The following is a 17,897-nucleotide window of genomic DNA, read 5'->3' on the forward strand; positions in this document are numbered from 1 at the left end:
CCAAAGTGAAAATAAAAATAAAAATAAAAACATTATTGGACATTGAATTACAAAAACTCAAATAGTATTATTATTACAAATTACCTAAATAGTCATTCTTATAGCTGATATCATACTAAGAGTCTGTTTGACAGTAATTTTCACAAGTGTTTCAAGTATTTCTAATACTTGAAAAATAAAAATTTTTAACGTATTAGAAATATAAAAAATACTTCCCAAAATTATTGTCAAACACACTCTAAATAAAGTTTTCTATTTAAAAAAACTATTTTTCAAAATTTCTAATTATATATGGTCATTCTTCTGTAAAAATAATTTTTAAATATTGTTTTCATTGTTTTTTAAAAACAAGTTTTAGAAAACATGGCAAACTTAGGTCAACCTATTTTTATATTATATTTGATGTCTAAGTTGGCCTATTTCGATATTTTAATATCAAACAGATGGAGTATATTAGAAAAAAATTATACCAGACAAAATTAGAGCTTTTGCCTGATAGTTTAACATATCACACAAAGCAAGTACTCGATATCTTATTTATGTCCTGAAAATGAGAAAAAGAAAAAGAAAAGCAATATATACTGTTTAATAACATCATATACAGATGAACTGTGCTAATCTTAGTTCTTGGAACTTCAAAGAACAGCACCAGTCATGAAACGATGGTTCAGTACAGCTTCTGCAATTGGCCGCTTCCGGAAGTCTGGGTTTAGCATCGCCTGCAACAACACAAACATCGTTACATTTCCGGACAAGTTAAAGAATTGGATTGGTTTCAGGCAAGCTTCTCATCAAGTCATGGAGAGGATATGGCTGCAGATATAGAAGCACAGGAAAAACCAAGAGAACTAGGCTAAATGTCAAGGAGTTAAGGCTCTCCTGAGCATCCATGTAAAGTACTTTAATAACTCGAGCCCTCCCTCTTGATGTTACTAAGTCAACCAAAACAGAGTAGTCATCTGATAGGTAGAATAGAATCGAGCAATCGCATAATGTGAACCTAGAATGATGGTATGATCTATTAGAGGTGAGAGGTGGACCTCGGGTTTAGAATTGCCACTTAGCTTGTATATTAATTCAGGTAATGCAGCAGACATGGTTAACATGATCTATTCTTCACGAGTGGTTTCAAAGGTAAATGTAAACTACACATGATTCCGATTTCAAATCATCAGAATTGATCCTTTCTCTCAACATCATCTCCTTTACAAATAAACTATCACAATTAGGAAAGACCCACATCCATCAACAGTTAAAAGTAACGAGAACGTTGTCATTAAGACCACATACAATTTCTTTGGATTTTAAAAGAAAAATCAAAATAATTTTAGGTGAGAAAGGGAGATGGTTCACCAATGATGCAAATACTAAGGCTCCTGCAAAGCAATAAAGGAAAGAACAAAAATACTAAATAAAAATGATTTTCTTAAAATTGAATACCATTGAAAAATGTGAAAAAAAATACAAGGAAAAGAAGGGAGAAATGCTAAAAGATTTACTCCCCATTTTCCTTGGGAAAAAAGTACGGAAAGTATAATTTAACTTTCTTGCCCTGAAAATTTCCATGGACAACCAAAAAAGAGAAAAACTTCATAAATTTTCCTCACCCTTTTTCTTTTCTTATATTTCTCGTCTCATTTTGTTTTTGGTTTTGGTTTTTATTGTCGAACGTTTTAGGAACCAAACATAGCATAAGGTTATAAAAGAAAATGATGAAAGAGGCAAAATATACAATAAGGACTGAAAATCCACTAATCATCATAATTTGTGGGTTATAAGCCAACCTGGAGTAACTCCCAACCAGCACCATCACCGAGATCCAGAAACCTGACAGCTTCTAACAAACTGTCATCAGCTAAGCAATACCTGCTCAAACAAGGTGGATAAATTAACCGCTTTTCCTGGAAAGGTACTATTCACATATACTACTGGAAAACACATTTGGACAGGATGGGTTATAACTCAATAAGAAACATAGGCAGTTTTCCATGTTTTTAATCATCTTGTACAATGTGTGCATGGACATGTACCTCAATGAAACAACCAGTACTTGTTCAGAATCTACAGATCACATGTGAGAAACCACACTAAAGAGCTATATAAGCCCTTGCCACCAGAGGCCTTATTATGAAGAGGGCATTTTTAGAATTTCATTTTTTTTTTTTTTATAACCGAGGAACCTTCCATGGCCCAAGCCCTTAGGACTCTCCATGGAGACCCAAACCTCGGGGTGCTGACCGCCCCGGAACAACCAACACTAGGTAAATTCAAGGTATTATCAATGGCAGGATTCGAACCCAAGATCATATGTCACTTATGGGGACCACACCTCCTAGTGTTCGTCATGACCAACTAAGCTACCCTAGCGGGTATTTTTAGAATTTCTTAATATTTAGATGTCTATATCCTTGACAGGGGCCTCAACCAAAGTTAAGAATTGAAAGAGTGAGTTTTGGGTTGAGAAAGTAGAGGCAAGATGAGTTTTGTAACCTAAATTCTCGAAGATGGACATCTTCCTTATATTTCATGGATGTAATTGTCTCTTAAATCTTCCTGTTTTGTTGGTTGCTTTATTTTCTCATGTGCCTTGCTGATTCCATGGTTTGATCCAGGATTTGATCTAACAACTTTCTACTGAAAAGCTAGAATAAAATAAAATGTTCCCTACTGAAGGAATGGAAGGGTAATGTTATATCATGGAATCAGGTTCGCAAGGAGCTGTAGAGCCCTCAATTAAAGACAAAAGGCACAGAGCTCAAAGTGAGACAACAGAAAGGATCATCAACCAATGAATAGAAAGAAGATCTTGCAGACAGCGTGATGCACTATCTCCTACACCCATTGAGGGAAATGTAGCAAAAGAGCATTTTCCATGATTTGACTTCATATTGGAATAAACATTGTAATCATAAGAAAGTAGGTTCTATATCCATGGGCCTAGCAAAAGATAAATCGGAATAGGATCTTCCCCTTTCAAAATCAGCTGTTCCAACAATTTCTGGTTTACAACTTAGTATGGGCACAAATTGGTGAGAAACACCATTAATAGATATATATACATATACATATATATATATATATACATATTTGTGTATGTGTGTGTGTGAACAAATGCAGCATCCAGTACTTGAATAATTGAAATAGAAGGAGGCTTCTTACTCTCTCATAGCTTTGAGATCAAGCCGGAAAGTGCTTTCCAGGAGCCTCTGCAAATGGTTACGGTGGGTAAGAGACCTTGTTCAATTACCATCCACAAAGAGAAAAATGTGACTAGAAAGAAAGAGAACAATGGATGAATAAGAAATGATGCTTAGTAGCATCATAGCATACTTGCAAAGAAAGGCTATCCATGATGCCTGCTTCACAAAATGGAACAAAAGCTAAGTATGCAAAAAGAAGCCCTGCCTCGTATCTGCATAAGAACAAAAAGTAAATAGCCGGTAAACTCAAGCTGATAAATCAACACTAGTTCCAACAGTTTACATGTCATCCGATATTCCAAAAGCTCTTTTCTCCATTGGTGTGAAAGCACCAGCAGCAGATGCCCGTCTCCAAAGCCCATCAGCAAGTGTCCCAGGACCATTTTCCATGTTCGAAAACCTGGGAAGCCATGTTTTCTTCATATGCCTCATAAGCAACAATCAACTAGAAAAGCCATTCATTATCATGCAACTTTCCACCCAAAAAAATGCTTTAAGAAGGATAATCTAATAAACAAATTATGCAATCAGAGTACTGTGCAAGAAATGACAATGGAAACAACATTGACTGCAGTAATGCAATATCAAATTTAATGTAATACACAGATGCAAATATAGGCTGAGCTTCAAGTCATGAAATATACCAAAAAAGTGGAATTTTCTATCATATAAATCAAGTGGGCTAAAAATTTAGGATTTGGCATTATCACAGGCAGTTACCTAGAATGTGTAGACCTAAGTGATTATGTACTCTAGAAAATTCTCCAGCATATACAACCTATTCAAAATATCAAGCATCTGGATTTTGAGTGAGCACTTAAGTGAATATATGCATAGATTCTCCAGTTTAGACACTTGCCTACTATAAAATTTCAGTACAGAATTTTCCCTAATAGTTAGGACTAGACACATTTGGGATGAACTTGCTTGTGTATGGTACCAAAGGAGCAATCCTAAACTAAAATTATCAATTTTGACATTGATATGTAAGGTGGCGCTTCTCTTGTTTCATAGGAAAAGGAAAGCAGTTGAAACCTTTTATATTGCTCCCTCTATATCCCCCATGCTCCAAATGGAGCTGCCCACCAGACATTCCTCCTCCACAGGCCCACAAATTTATCACGCTAGCCCACAACAGTTTGCTTCACGGTATTAGAAATAGCCCACTGAACTCCAAAAATAAAGAACACATTGCCTAAAAACATCCAGCCGCTAGACAATGGAGCAACAAATGGTCAGCATTCTTCCTGTCCATTTCATGCAACACCAGTTCAAAATAATTTTACATCTTCTGGCTAACTCATCAATAGATAATATTTTAGCCCAAACTGCATTCACAGAAAGAATCACCCCAGTAAATGCCAACTTAAGATCCAATATCTATTTGAGGGAAAATAATCTATTATCTAATCCTCCTGTCATCCAAGGATCGACACCTAGCATTCGTAAATAGACCAGATCTAATAAATGGAGAGAGGAAGGGCATCAGCTTCACAGTCATTCAAATTTATGAAGAAACTAAAATTCCAAGATACGAAATTGTTAGACATAGTCAAGAGGTTAGCAAATGGGGAGTTTTTCCCATTGAAATCCTATGGGGCAAGGAAAGAAACATTAGAAGTTTGATCCTCCTACTAAAGATTCTAGAAAATCATCTAGTATTCTTTGCCAATGGAAAATCTAACATGATTGAAGAAATCTTGGAAACATTCAGAAATGGCTATCCATGGGCATCAACGAGTCATCCTAGCCACAATATTAACATCCTTCAAACAACTTGCAAACAGCACTTGCATTTGAAAACAGAGTACCACAACAACCTTTATTTCTCCCAAAAACCTCCATAACCATCTACCAATCAAAGCTGTTTTCCTAGTGTAATAATTTCCCAAACCCATACCCTCTTATTCTTAGGGTAGAAACAATTTTCCAATTAATTGAATGGTGCTTTTAGGGTCTCGTGCTGTCCTACACCTAATCGATGGGAACCACAAAATCCTCAATTCTAAAAGCCACACCCATTGGAATTCTACAGATGACTATGGCATAAATATGAAGACTATGGAAATTGTACCTACTATGGAAAGAAAGGAATTTTCCACCCATCAAGGCACTTCTCACTTATTTAATCACTAGATCCCAAAACCTAGGCATTCTAGGACACCACCTAAGGGGAAACCAAGGAACCTTAAAGGCTGCTTACTCATCCGACAGCCAACTTGAGAAGCTTACCCTTTTTTACCAGAGAGGAGTTTATCTGGGCCCAACCAATATCATTCCCTAGCAAGGAACTTTTTTTTGGCATATTGATTTTATGGTATGAGATTGCCTTGAAAGGGCGCACAAAACTTATGCTAAGTAACCTATCCTCTTCTGAAGAAGAAAATAGTATGTTCAAAAGTAAAGTACAGCAAAAAGAAAAAGATGGCTGCACCTTATATCAACTGAAAAGGCTAGATCTCGGAGCCGTGGAACTAAATAGGCAGCATCTCTCTCCATTATTGTACTGTCATCATTTAATTTGTATAACATTTAACAGAGTGAACAGAGAAATTCCCACAGAAAGACTGAAAATAAGTAATGGCTTGAACAAATTTGAATCTATCCAAACAGCATACTTGAGTACAACAGAAGATGGTCCAAGACTCTGGTGCAATCTGTTATGATCATGCATGTATGCCAAACCACTAATAGCACCCCGAAGCAACTTAATAACGAACTCCCTTTTACGCTTTATTGTTAGCTCTTGGTCAAAAGGATTCCAAGATTTCTGCTCTCCTAGAGCATTTTTCTTTGACAATTTTTCACTTGAAACTTTTGCATAGTCTGCAGCACTGTATTTCCCATCATTACGGAAAGCAAGCCACTGGACAGGATAAGTTCTAGTTAAATAAAATTTATCAAAACAAGTAGCTGCTTTATGACTAAACAATTGATACTTGCTATAACAGACCTGCTCCCCAGTTTTTGTCTCAAATCCACCTAAGAGCATCTGGAGATTCTGACTGATATCTTTTGCATTGCTCTGCAAAATGATCATGGAGAACTTTTACAAACAAGATTCCTTTATCTCTGCATACTAAGAAGTTATGGTTAAGAAACAGATTCCGCAACTAATTCAGAGTGGTGCAGTTAACAAGGAATTGAAATTTTTCAAGGAATTTCAAAACCTAAGATATTTGAAAAACGTAAGATATTTGAAACCTGATACTTAAAGTTTCCCGAATTCTTAATCTTTGTTGGTTGGATGAGCATGCTTTGAACTCCAACAAATTGATGAGGTTGAACAGTGCGGGCATTGCGGTGGTGGGTAATGGGGTGAATGCATAAATTCCAATAAATTGGGGAGGTGGAACCACAGGATGGGGATGTTGGTAATGTGATGACACTCATGATGGGGTGCTATTGGTCATGGTGGCTGGGGCAAGTGCATTTGTGCATGTGTGGGTGGTGGTGACAGCGATGATGGTGGCAGGGTGGTGGCAACACTGGCAGTATGAGTGGGGCCAGGTGGGGGAACTGATGACAACGGAGGATGGCAAAAGCAATGATGGTGTTTAAGGCAGCAGTGCTTGGTGGTAGTGGGGTAGTCAACAATGATATGACGGTGATGGAACATCAAGGATTAGCTGCTGCAGCAGCTATGAAGCGGTACTGTGACAGTATGATTTAAAAAATGGATTTGAAATAACTCCCTATGTAAATGGAATTAGAAAAGAGTATCCTAGTCCTCCAAACCTCAGGCATTGGAAAGTCCCCACCCCTGGTATGCCAAATAGCAAATTTGCTTCAGAAAATTTGAAATCCTCTAGCATAGTCAAATCCCTAAACAAAATTCCTCATCCAAGGCACACTTAGAGATCTTTTGATAGTTGAATATAGAACTTACTTGAAGGAAAGCATGAGCATTCAGCTCATTTGCAGCCATCATGTCAGCCTCAATGCCAGCAGCTCGTTGCCCAGGATATACCTTCATGGTTAAACAATATAACAGTCAATAGAAAATACCTAATCTGAGCTTTTAAGAGATGTATTGAACTGAAACTATGGTAAAATGAAAATGTTGCTAGAGTCACCATTACTACATCCAAATACATATTTCACAAAATCATTATGTCTAAAAGTAGAGAGTTAATTACATAACTGATTCATAATTTTCAACAGGAGACAAAGGGGAAATACCAAGATCCAAGGAGAAACATCATCTTTGTTCCCCTTTTATTTTCCCATAATTTCTTTCACTTTCTTCAGAAAATCCAACTTGGGCAACTTTAGCCAACATCTCCACACCAATCCTTGGCCATGTACATGTATGCAGGTGGAGCAAGAGTTTGGGCTAAGTTAAAGCCCATCCCTGGGTCCACATTCATATCAGCAGTAAAGTGCACTGCTACAACAATATCTTTCCCCTCAAGTTTTAAATTATCAGCACCACCAAATACTAAAAGAAATCCAAAAGAATATAGATAATTGAGGTGCCCTATCCTAGTGTATATCCACCTTATACAAATTACCACAATACCTTCAATGCATTACCATAAATCTGTTTAAGAATTTTGTATGGTCCAAAACTCTTTTCCTTCAATTTGGCGATGGAAATTATTACTCAGATAAGACACCACCATCTCTCCCTACTCGAATATTTGATTCATCACCAATAACCCATATCATTCTCTTATTTCACATTACATCCCTCCAACCATTGGTCCACCACTCAACTTATTTATAGATCCCTGTGATTTACACTGGAATTATCATATGCAATGGGGAACTCCAAAAACACTCAAAAAAGAGTTAAATTACCAACTGTCTGTTAAGCAAAAAGAAAAGATTTATATTTGTGACTGAAGGAATAAAGTCTAGCACCAAACCAACCTAATCAGACATTTACACTAAGCAAACTCCATAGCATACCAAAATTATTGTTTTGCTATATCAAAAATGATCATTAAAAGTCCTTTAATATAGTATCGCCCAACTCTCATCTGCCAACAAATTTCCTTTTTCTCACATGACACTTCATTATAATGATTTTGATGAACATGACTACTTCCCCGTTAAATTTCTCTGTAATCAGAATTGCTCCACCTAATCATTCAAAATGACCAATGTTATTGTTATATGTAATTTATCTCAAGTCTAGAAGCAAACTGATTTTGATAATGAAATGACTCCAATTCTGCAACACTACCTCTTGCTATGGACTGACCCAATGAATGGTCACCTCATCACATCATGGCATGGAGAGACATGCCCGTTCTTAGAACCAAAAAGTAGAAGTAAATTATCAAAGAGCCTGATTTTGCTATGAAAACACATAACGCTTCTCTGCACCATGAGGTAACTCCCAGTGACTCAGTGGTAAATAGTAGAGAGAGGAGCCTTGTCATAGAGAAACTTAACTAGGCAACCTAGTCTATATTTGGACTAAAATCATTTGCATTAATTTATAAAGTAAGCAAGGAACAACAGTAATAAATCCTAATGTGTTCTTATCTAATATGAACAGTACACACATAAGCCACCAATTGGTTCCTGATCAAATGCAGAAAAGGACAATAAAATCAAAATGTCAGATATTGAAATTTCATGCCTTAGTACCTAAGAAACAAGAAAATCTTTCAATTTATCCCAACGCAATAATTGGCTTCTGAGCTGCATTTTAATTCATTGAAACAGAACTGACAGCAAAATAAAACTCAAAATTTCATTTCTTTTCTGTCAACCATCTCCTCATAAGGCAAACAAACTGAAAAGGAAAATAATAAATCCCAAGCTTCACCTTAAAAATAACTGGAGTCCCTCGAAGAGGACCCTGAGTTATTATTCCTTCATAAAGCCTGCAAAAGAACTGCCCCAACTGCTATCAGCAGCAAGAATAAATTGACACTTCCAAAAGCAATTGGAAATTGGGTGTATCTCATCAACATTATCACCAATTCCTATTATCTAGGTATTCTTTTACTCAGATATCCAAGAAATGCACCTGATCTTCACATTGCCTTCTCCCACATCTTGCACTCTCAATCGCCCCATGTCTTCTGAAGAGTATTCAACATCAAGCCCAGGCTGAAACCCTGAATAGCTGGGAAAAAAAAAAGAAAAAAAAAGAATGAAAAAGTTCAATTGGAACAAAATTTATGTCAAGAATCAAAATCAACAAGACATAATGAACAAAGACACGCAAGAGATATTTACATTATAAAGCTCAGATAAAACCTAAGGCACTGTTTGGATTTCAGAAAGCACAAGGAAAAGAAGTAATAACACTGCATATTACTTAAATCGTATTACTTAAATTCCTTTATCAAGATATTTTCAGCCTTTTCTCATTTCCCTTCTTTCTAATATCCAAGGAAATGTAAGAGAATGAAAAAAAAATCACAATGATGGACTAAAACTGTTGACTGTTTAGGATAAGATGATAAGACAAAAAAGAAGTCCAGTTTGTTCTCCTTTGTTTCCATCCATCTTCTCAATAGCAACCAAAAATGCAAAGAAGAGAACAACGTAGTGGATACAAGAGGTCAAAAAACTCCATAGAAGTGACCCTAATACCACTATTTTGAGTTTTGTCACATTTAACCAATAAAAACAATATTGAATATATGTTTCAAATTTTTCTCTTCTTTTCCTAAATTTTCTCAGCAGGCACGCAGAAGAAAATATCTCAAAAAACAACTCTAGCTTCTGCCGCCACTACTTATGCTTCTCTATCTTCATTATCAGGTAAACTTGATGATGAATGGAAAAAATCAAAAGCAATTAATATTCAAATCCCAGGCCCCAATTGGGATCTTAGCAGTTTGATTATTGAGAAATAAAAGGGAGAGAAAATTGAAATGGAAATTATGCGAAATGGTTTCTTGAGAACTGTTCTTATTTCCTAGAATGAAAACAAATGATTCAATCATTCAAATGCTTGCATCTTTGAAAAAGTGAAAACTGAAAAACAACATTTTAAGCAACCAATTTCAGGGAATGTTTCCAGAAATGGTTTTTGAAAACATGTTACTAAACATGTCTTTTTTATATTATTTTCATATTTCTGTTTTCTGAAACATAAAACAGTTTCATTTCCTCTATCAAACAAACATAAAATTCTCACTTATAACACCTAAGAAAACATTTAATTCCACTGAATTGCTCTAAAACAACTATTTGGCTTAGTTTTACTTCTCTTTTTTTTTCCCCCATAATTATGATTCACTTTTCTTTTTGTCTGTCTTCTTTACCAAACTTTTTCAGCAATCAAATTAGTGACAAAAGGATTTCAGAAAATAAATCTAATAAGATTCTAAGAATTCAAGAACAAAGAAAAGAAAGAATTCCCAAATCTCAAACCACAATTGAAACCCCAAGGCTCTATATGGCTACAACAACAACCTAACAAAAGAAAAGAAACCAGAATCTTTTACTTGTAAATTTTCCTGCACATTATTTTCTTTTCTAACATTTTCTCATCAATCAAATGGACAGCAAGCAATGGGGGAAGCCGCTTTCTCCCATCAAGTTTTCAACAAATTAACATAAAACAACCAAAACTAACCACCAAAGGAAAAAAAAAAGGAGAGAGAGGGAGAACAAAGCGTGTTATAATACTCTGTTTGGCATTGAGAAGAACTTAAGCAACTTTCATGTTCCTTAATTAAAAATTGAGACTAAGAACTTGAATGAATTTTTTTACTTCCAATTAAATTCTTTTCCTTTCCCTTTAAATCCTACTTTGCAAACACACATAAGGCTTCCGCTCCATTTGGTCACATAGAAACTGCAGGAAAGGCAACAAAATCAAAACTTTGCAACTCTAAATTTTTTTCGGAGAAAACAGAAGGTCCTGTTCAACTCTCTGGAGTCTGGACATTTCTTACCGTCGGTTCACAGAAACACAAATTTTTCTTTCTTTTATTTTCTTTGCTTTTCTCGGCAACCAAACAGGGGAAAAAGTAGAGAGAGTATCTATTGATGTTCATGAAGTTAAATCAATTTCATTACTTTCAATTAAATTCCTTTCTATTCCCGGCCTCAGCTCCTTTTGGCTGCCGAGTCCAAACTGTAAATTTCTTGCGTTTAAACAAAAGGTTCCGTTCAACCATCTGTATTGGCCCTTGAGCTTCACTGTCCTTTTCAACAAACAAAAACCACACAAATTACAAATAATTTCTCTTCTTTTCTTGGCAACCAAACTGGGGAAAATTATACAACAATACCTAGTAATATTCATGAACCCATAGCTACCAATGAGTCTTCCAACTTGAAACGAGTCGGGAGTCGTGATCAAACTCGCTCTGGGTCGACTCGTCCAAGTTCTATGCGAGTTCAGACTCAGGCCCCTGGAGTTCCTGAAGCGAAAGGATCTCGGGAGAAAAGAAGAGCGAAGGGAAAAGCAATCAGGTGCGGCGAGGAGCATCGTTACAGCCCTGGTCTCCACTACTCTGTGGCTCTGGAAATGGAAGATGAGATACTAGAGGCCAAGAGGTCTCTCCAAGTTGCCATCTCTCGGGTCAAAACGGTGCGTTTCGTGATTGTCCGTTTCTTCTTGTCTGGTATATGATGCGCTTCGCCTTTCTCCGTTTCTTCTTCATGTGTTAATGCTATGCTTCACTCTTTTTTAAATTATCTTTAAGTTACTCGTTTGTTGTAAAATAAAAGAAGAAAAAGAAAAGACAAGAAAATAAATAAAGATATTCAAAGAAAAGTATAATAGAATATAAGAAGAAAATATAATGAATTTTCATTAAAGATATCTTCCTTGGGAGTTACAAGATATATATCAATATAGATGATCATCCATAAATTTTCATAATCTGATAAATGCTCATATTTTATAACACTCCCCTTTGGATGATTATAAGAATATGTCTCATTAAAACCTTACTAAGAAAAGCCCTATGGGAAAAACTCTAATGAAGGAAAAAGAGTACAATATTCTTTTTTATGACTACAACTACCTCATTAAAAACTTTGTCAGTAAAACCCAGTGGAACAAAACCTAAGCGAAAGGAAAAAGAATACAATGTAGTGATATTTTTATCAATTAGTTCCCTCTCATGTTGGCATGATTATATTTTCTCTAGTAGCACAACATGAAGATCTTTGAGTCGACGTATTCCAATGAGTTCTTAAGTATTGCAGTTGATAATGCCTTTGTTAATAGATCTACTAAATTGTCACTCAATTTTACTCGTCGAATAGCAATTTCATCACTCTTTTGGAGTTAATGAAAGTAAAAGACTTGGGTGATATATATGTTTGATTATATCACCCTTAATGTATCATTCTTTGATCTATGCAATGCATGCAACATTATTAACTTGGTAGTATTACTTCTGATGGAGGATAGTCCACATATTTCCATTATTTGCTTGATTGATCTCCACGATATTACCATACTACCATAAATAAATATTACCTCATTTGAGAACGAGCTTTATTGGGGTCTAAAAGATAGTCAACATCATATTCAAACAATTAAAATTCTGATCCTTCAGAATAACACAGACTCATGTTATTGTAGTACATGATTGACTTTATTCCAATGTCTTTGAGTTGGTGCATAACTATATCTCACAAGTCAGTTAATAAGAAATACAATATTTGGTCATGTATAATTTGCAAGATATTTTAACACACTAATAACACTGAGATATGGTATTTCTGGATCAAGTAGTTCTTCATTATCTTCTTTAGGACAAAAAATGTCTTTTTTCACTTTAAGTGAATAAACTATCATCAGAGAATTTAATGGATATTATTTATCCATATGAAAATACTTCAAAACTTTCTTTGTATATGTTGACTAACAAACTAATATTTCATTTGAAAAGTACTCAATCTGCAGGTTGAGACAAAAAATTTGCTTTACAGGATCTTTCATTTCAAATAGTAAACTATTCTTATAAGCTCTTTAAGAGTTTCAACAAAATTCAAATATTCCACATATACTAAAACAATTACAAATATTCAACATAGTGAATATACATTGGCAAATGAAGTAATGCACATATACTTCCCGTTTCAAATATTCATTGAATTGATTGTACCTCATGTTTTTAGACTGCTTAATCGATACAAGGATCTTTGTAGCTTAATTGAGCATGTGCTACAATGTTTTGAATTAGTTGCTTCAAGCATTTGAAATCCTTCAAGAATTTTCATATATATGTCATTATCTAAAGATCCATGTAAATATGTAGTAACAACATCCATGAAACGCAAATCCAATCCTTTTAAAACTATTAAACAAATTAGATATTTAAATATGGTTGTGTCCATCATTGGAGAATATGTTTCCTCGTCTGTGAGAAACCTTGAGCTATGAGTCACGCTTTATATCTCATGATTTCATTTTTCTTATTACACTTTCTTATAAATACTCATTTATATCCAACAAGCTTGATAACTTCAGACGTCTAGACTATAGAATCAAATACTTCTCATTTTTCTAATAATGTTAGGATACATTCTTTTCATTTTGACCAATCTTTTCTATGTTGTCATTCATTTATAGTTTTCGGTTTGAGATCCTTATCATTTCTTATGATGTTAATAGCCACTTGGAAATAAAATATATTGTCAATGACAAGAATATTTCAATCTCATTTTTCTCCATCTATAAGTAGATAATTGAGATCTTATCATTATCAGGTATTTGTACATTTTTCATAAGCTAATTGTAAAACATATGACTCTCCTAAGGCCACTTGTTTAAATTGTGCCTCTTTAGGGCCTGCTTAAGACTGATTAATCATTTTAATAACTCACTTTATATGCAACTTCTTCAAGAGTGTCACCTTTCATATATCTTTTCTTGTGTTTTCCTCTTCTAGGGAATGTATTTGCCTCTTCAAGGTCTACCACACTTCAAGTGTGTCTTAGACTTATTATTTAATTGTCCTTCAGGGATATCAACACATTATTTAATTGTCCCTTTAGGGACATCAACTTATTATTTAATTGTCCTTCAAGGACATCAACGCATTAGTTAATCGTCCTTCAGAGATATCAACTCATTATTTAATTGTCATTCAAAGATTTCAATTAGTACTGAAATGTTCTAGGTCAGTGAAAATGATTTTGTCACTTTCCTTGCATCAACGAAAGCATTTGGTAGTTGATTTGCAAATCCTTGCAAATGAATAATATTTTTGAACTTCTAGTTCACATTGATTAGTACAATAATCAAAATGAGTCAAAGTCAATGCATTCCAAATAATTTCATGTCGTTCTTCTGAAACTAGCTCTTCTTCCCTTAAAGGCAGGAAAATTGTCTCATTAAAATGATAATTTGCATAATATGTCATTCTACCTTTCAAGTGTATAAGTAGACTAGTCACTAGATAAAAACTTCTAGTTTTATAATGTACATCCATACGACTTTGTAATGAATTAATGTATCATTGTTTACCCCAGGGGACCAAGTTGGTCTTACAAGGCTTTTTTAGATCTAGCATTATATAAAGTGTCATTCATATGGAATCAAATACCATTAGTAACATAGTATAAACTCTTTTGGAGTCTTTAATCAAGTTTTTATCACCTAATAATATGAACATTGTTTGTCATCAATATTATGCAATTAATAATACAAGAGTTTCATCAAAATAACAAGTCATAAAATATGTCATAAAGACTTCGCCTTTATAGAGTTGAAGAAATATTATCATAGAGAAAGAGTTAAAATCAATAGAAAAATACTAGTCATCGATAATGACTTACTTTAATAAGTTGTGTAAAAGCAATGAAAGCATGTATAAAAAACAAAACAAATATGAAAAAAATAATTCAAAGTTATATATTTCTTAAATATCTTACACGCTTGATTTTATAAGTGTGGAACAATATAGACATGAAATAACTATAAAGTATTTCAATAATCTAAATCAACGTGCAAAAATTTATTCATAAATCAAAGTTTCAAGAGAACATATCATGATTTCAAACATCTTGTAATTTTTTTCATGTCTCAAAACTTTAATTTAAACACTACAAATTCATCTAAATATAAATGTAAAGATATAATAGAATATATTAAAAACAATAGTTGAATCTATAGTGATTGAAAAATTATTTTTGAATAATGAATTAATAAAAATATCATGTGACAACATGCAATAATATATATTATTTTATACAACTCAAAATTTTTCAATCATAAAAACATGTCTAAAAAAAATTGACATGCAAAATTAATTTATTAATCATATGACCAAGTCATACATTTCATATATATCAAAAAATAATAATAATAATAATAATCAAAATTTTCAACACATAATTTCATTATTAAATTCCAATAAATAAATCCAAATAAAAAAAAATATTATCCATAATTTTCAAGATATAAGTACATATGTTATTAAAAAATCTCAACTTTCTATATGAAATAATCATATTTTACATAAGATATTGGAAAATCCAACTATTATCTCAAAAGATTATTGTGTATTAAACAACTAGAATAAAAAAAAATCTAAAATATCATCTTTAACACAAGAATATTAAATATAAATATCATAATTTCATGCACTCCAAAAATTTCACATCTATATGTAAATATTTCTACTAATAACGATATAAATTCTAATAATAAAAGTTCATTAAAAAAATATCAAGCATTTACCTATTTTTATAGCTTGATATACAAAATATTAATCTTTTGATAATATATAAATATTATATATATGTTTATTATCATAACTTTATACTATAATATATTTTACTATAACTTTTGCTTATATGAATTTCATAAAGTTGTACAAAATTGTTAACTAACAATTTTGTTCTCTATACCTTCTAGTTATAAGAAAGTACATATTAACAACTTTGACATAACATTTGATTAGCACAAAGAATATTAATTTGCTCATTTTCATAACTTCGGGTTATGGATAATAATATTTATATAACTTTTGGTTATATTCATATAGTTTTTTACTATACGAGTTTTAAAAATTATTAATTTACTAATTTTTTTCTTCATAGTTCAGGTTATGAAAAATTAAAATTAAAATAATGTTATAATAACATTAAAAATTAACAATTATGTTATGATACAACTTCTAGTTATATAACAAAATTTTAAAAAAATTATGTATCTTCTAGCTACATAGTTGTTCATTAACAATTTTGTTTTGTATAACTTCTGGTTATACAAGAGATTTAGAAATTGTACGCACAACTTCCGGCTATAAAACAATTATTAATAAAAATTGTTTCAATAATTTCTGGTTATGAAAAATGCGTGAATACGAAATAAAAATTAAAAACCAATATTTTTCATAATTTTGGGTTATGATTGTTTTGTCAAAATAAGAAACTAAGCAAATTTGTACATAGTTTTGGGCTATGAACTATTTTTTATGTAAATTTGTGCATAGTTTCAGGCTATGAATTATTCGTATATAACTTCCAGTTACACAATACAATTAAAAGAAATTGAAGAATTAAAAGTTAATATCTTTCATAGCTTCAGGTTATGAACTTTTTTTTAATGTAAATTTGTACATAACTTCAAGTTATGAACTATTCATTTTATATCTTTTGACTATATAATATTACTTTATATATCTGAAAGCTATATTGTATAATTTAAAACAAATAATTACGAATTATATGCATAACTTCTGGCTATGTATTTGTAATTTTGGGTTTGTATATAACTTTAGACTATGAACTATTCATTATATAGGTTTTAGTCATATAATGTTGTTTCATATAACTTCTACTTATATAATATATTAAAAAGTAATTAGGGATCTTATACATAGCTTCCGGCTATATATTAGTAATTTTGTAATTTACCTCTTAACATTTGGTTATGAAGATTGTGCATATTTTTCATAACTTCTGGTTATAAAAAATTTTCTATATAACTTCTACTTATTAAATAATTAAAATATATAATTATATGAAATATGATTCATATAGCTTCTAGCTATGAGATAAAGTAAATAAAAATTATAATAATACAATGCATACTATTCATATTTCATTCGAAGAGAATAAGACTATATACTTATAAGAAATTTTGTAGATGAATTCTTCTATTTTTCTATCTTGAACATTCTTTTCTAAAATCACTTTTCCATAGTTAGTGTCAAAATTTTCCACAGTTAGTGTAAAAATTTTCCACGTAAAAATTCTTGTGTCATCTATATATTTGTTTGATCATTTGAGTATTTTGGTTATGTTGATTATCCTGATATCTCAAAGGTCTTAAATTGGATTAATAAATTTCATTTTTTAATTATATATTTTTAAATACACTCATTTACTCCTTTAGGTGTTACCGGAGTGGACATTGATTTTTTAGTAGTCATATAGGGTGTTTGAACCTACATATTACACACATCATAAGCATCATAAAACTACAATTTCAATCATATTTTATAACTCAACTCCCACGCAAACAAGAATACAACATACGATAAGAATTAACATTTAACTATTTCAATTTTAAGTAAATACAATTTGAGAAGACTTTTAAATATTCGGTAGCTCCAACACATCATTCCGTGATTAAAAAAAATTATTTTTAATTTAATATACAATCAAATAATTTATTTAGAAGAAAACACTTTCACTAGAAGCATGAACAAATAAGCTTGTAAACTAATTTGTTTCATAATATTTTTGAAAACATTTTTTAAAGACAACTTTAAAAAATAATTTTGATTGTTTTTTAAAATAAATTGT

General features: G+C 32.4%; 1 protein-coding gene across 3 annotated transcripts; it reads right to left on the reverse strand.

The window, feature by feature from the left end:
- Positions 1–427: 427 nt before the first annotated feature.
- On the reverse strand, positions 428–11,668 carry LOC100264883 (uncharacterized). 3 transcript variants are annotated; one of them, XM_002273844.4, is made up of 12 exons: positions 11,411–11,667; positions 9,187–9,285; positions 8,983–9,040; positions 7,090–7,170; positions 6,154–6,225; positions 5,819–6,066; positions 5,635–5,706; positions 3,484–3,600; positions 3,331–3,412; positions 3,160–3,206; positions 1,785–1,866; positions 428–719 (listed from the first exon to the last, which is right to left on the reverse strand). In XM_002273844.4, exons 1-12 carry the CDS (start codon positions 11,608–11,610, stop codon positions 636–638), a joined length of 1,242 nt encoding a protein of 413 aa, XP_002273880.1. In that variant the 5' UTR covers positions 11,611–11,667; the 3' UTR covers positions 428–635. The 3 variants fall into 3 exon arrangements, with proteins under 3 accessions (XP_002273880.1, XP_019081782.1, XP_019081781.1); XM_019226237.2 differs by lacking the exon at positions 11,411–11,667 and adding an exon at positions 11,196–11,338; XM_019226236.2 differs by lacking the exon at positions 5,635–5,706 and having other exon boundaries at positions 11,411–11,668.
- Between the last annotated feature and the right edge of the window lie 6,229 nt (positions 11,669–17,897).

Source organism: Vitis vinifera, chromosome 16 (assembly GCF_030704535.1).
Source record: "Vitis vinifera cultivar Pinot Noir 40024 chromosome 16, ASM3070453v1".
NCBI classification, from domain to species: Eukaryota; Viridiplantae; Streptophyta; class Magnoliopsida; order Vitales; family Vitaceae; genus Vitis; species Vitis vinifera.

Bases quoted from the DNA above. Each gene is read 5' to 3' on its own strand.
- LOC100264883 (XM_002273844.4), bottom strand. From the start codon at position 11,610: ATGCTCCTCGCCGCACCTGATTGCTTTTCCCTTCGCTCTTCTTTTCTC. The intron at 7,171-8,982 runs GTGAAGCTTGGG...TTAACCATGAAG, and splicing joins GGACTCCAGTTATTTTTAAG to GTATATCCTGGGCAACGAGC. The intron at 5,707-5,818 runs GTATGCTGTTTG...AAATGATGACAG, and splicing joins CCATCTTCTGTTGTACTCAA to TACAATAATGGAGAGAGATG.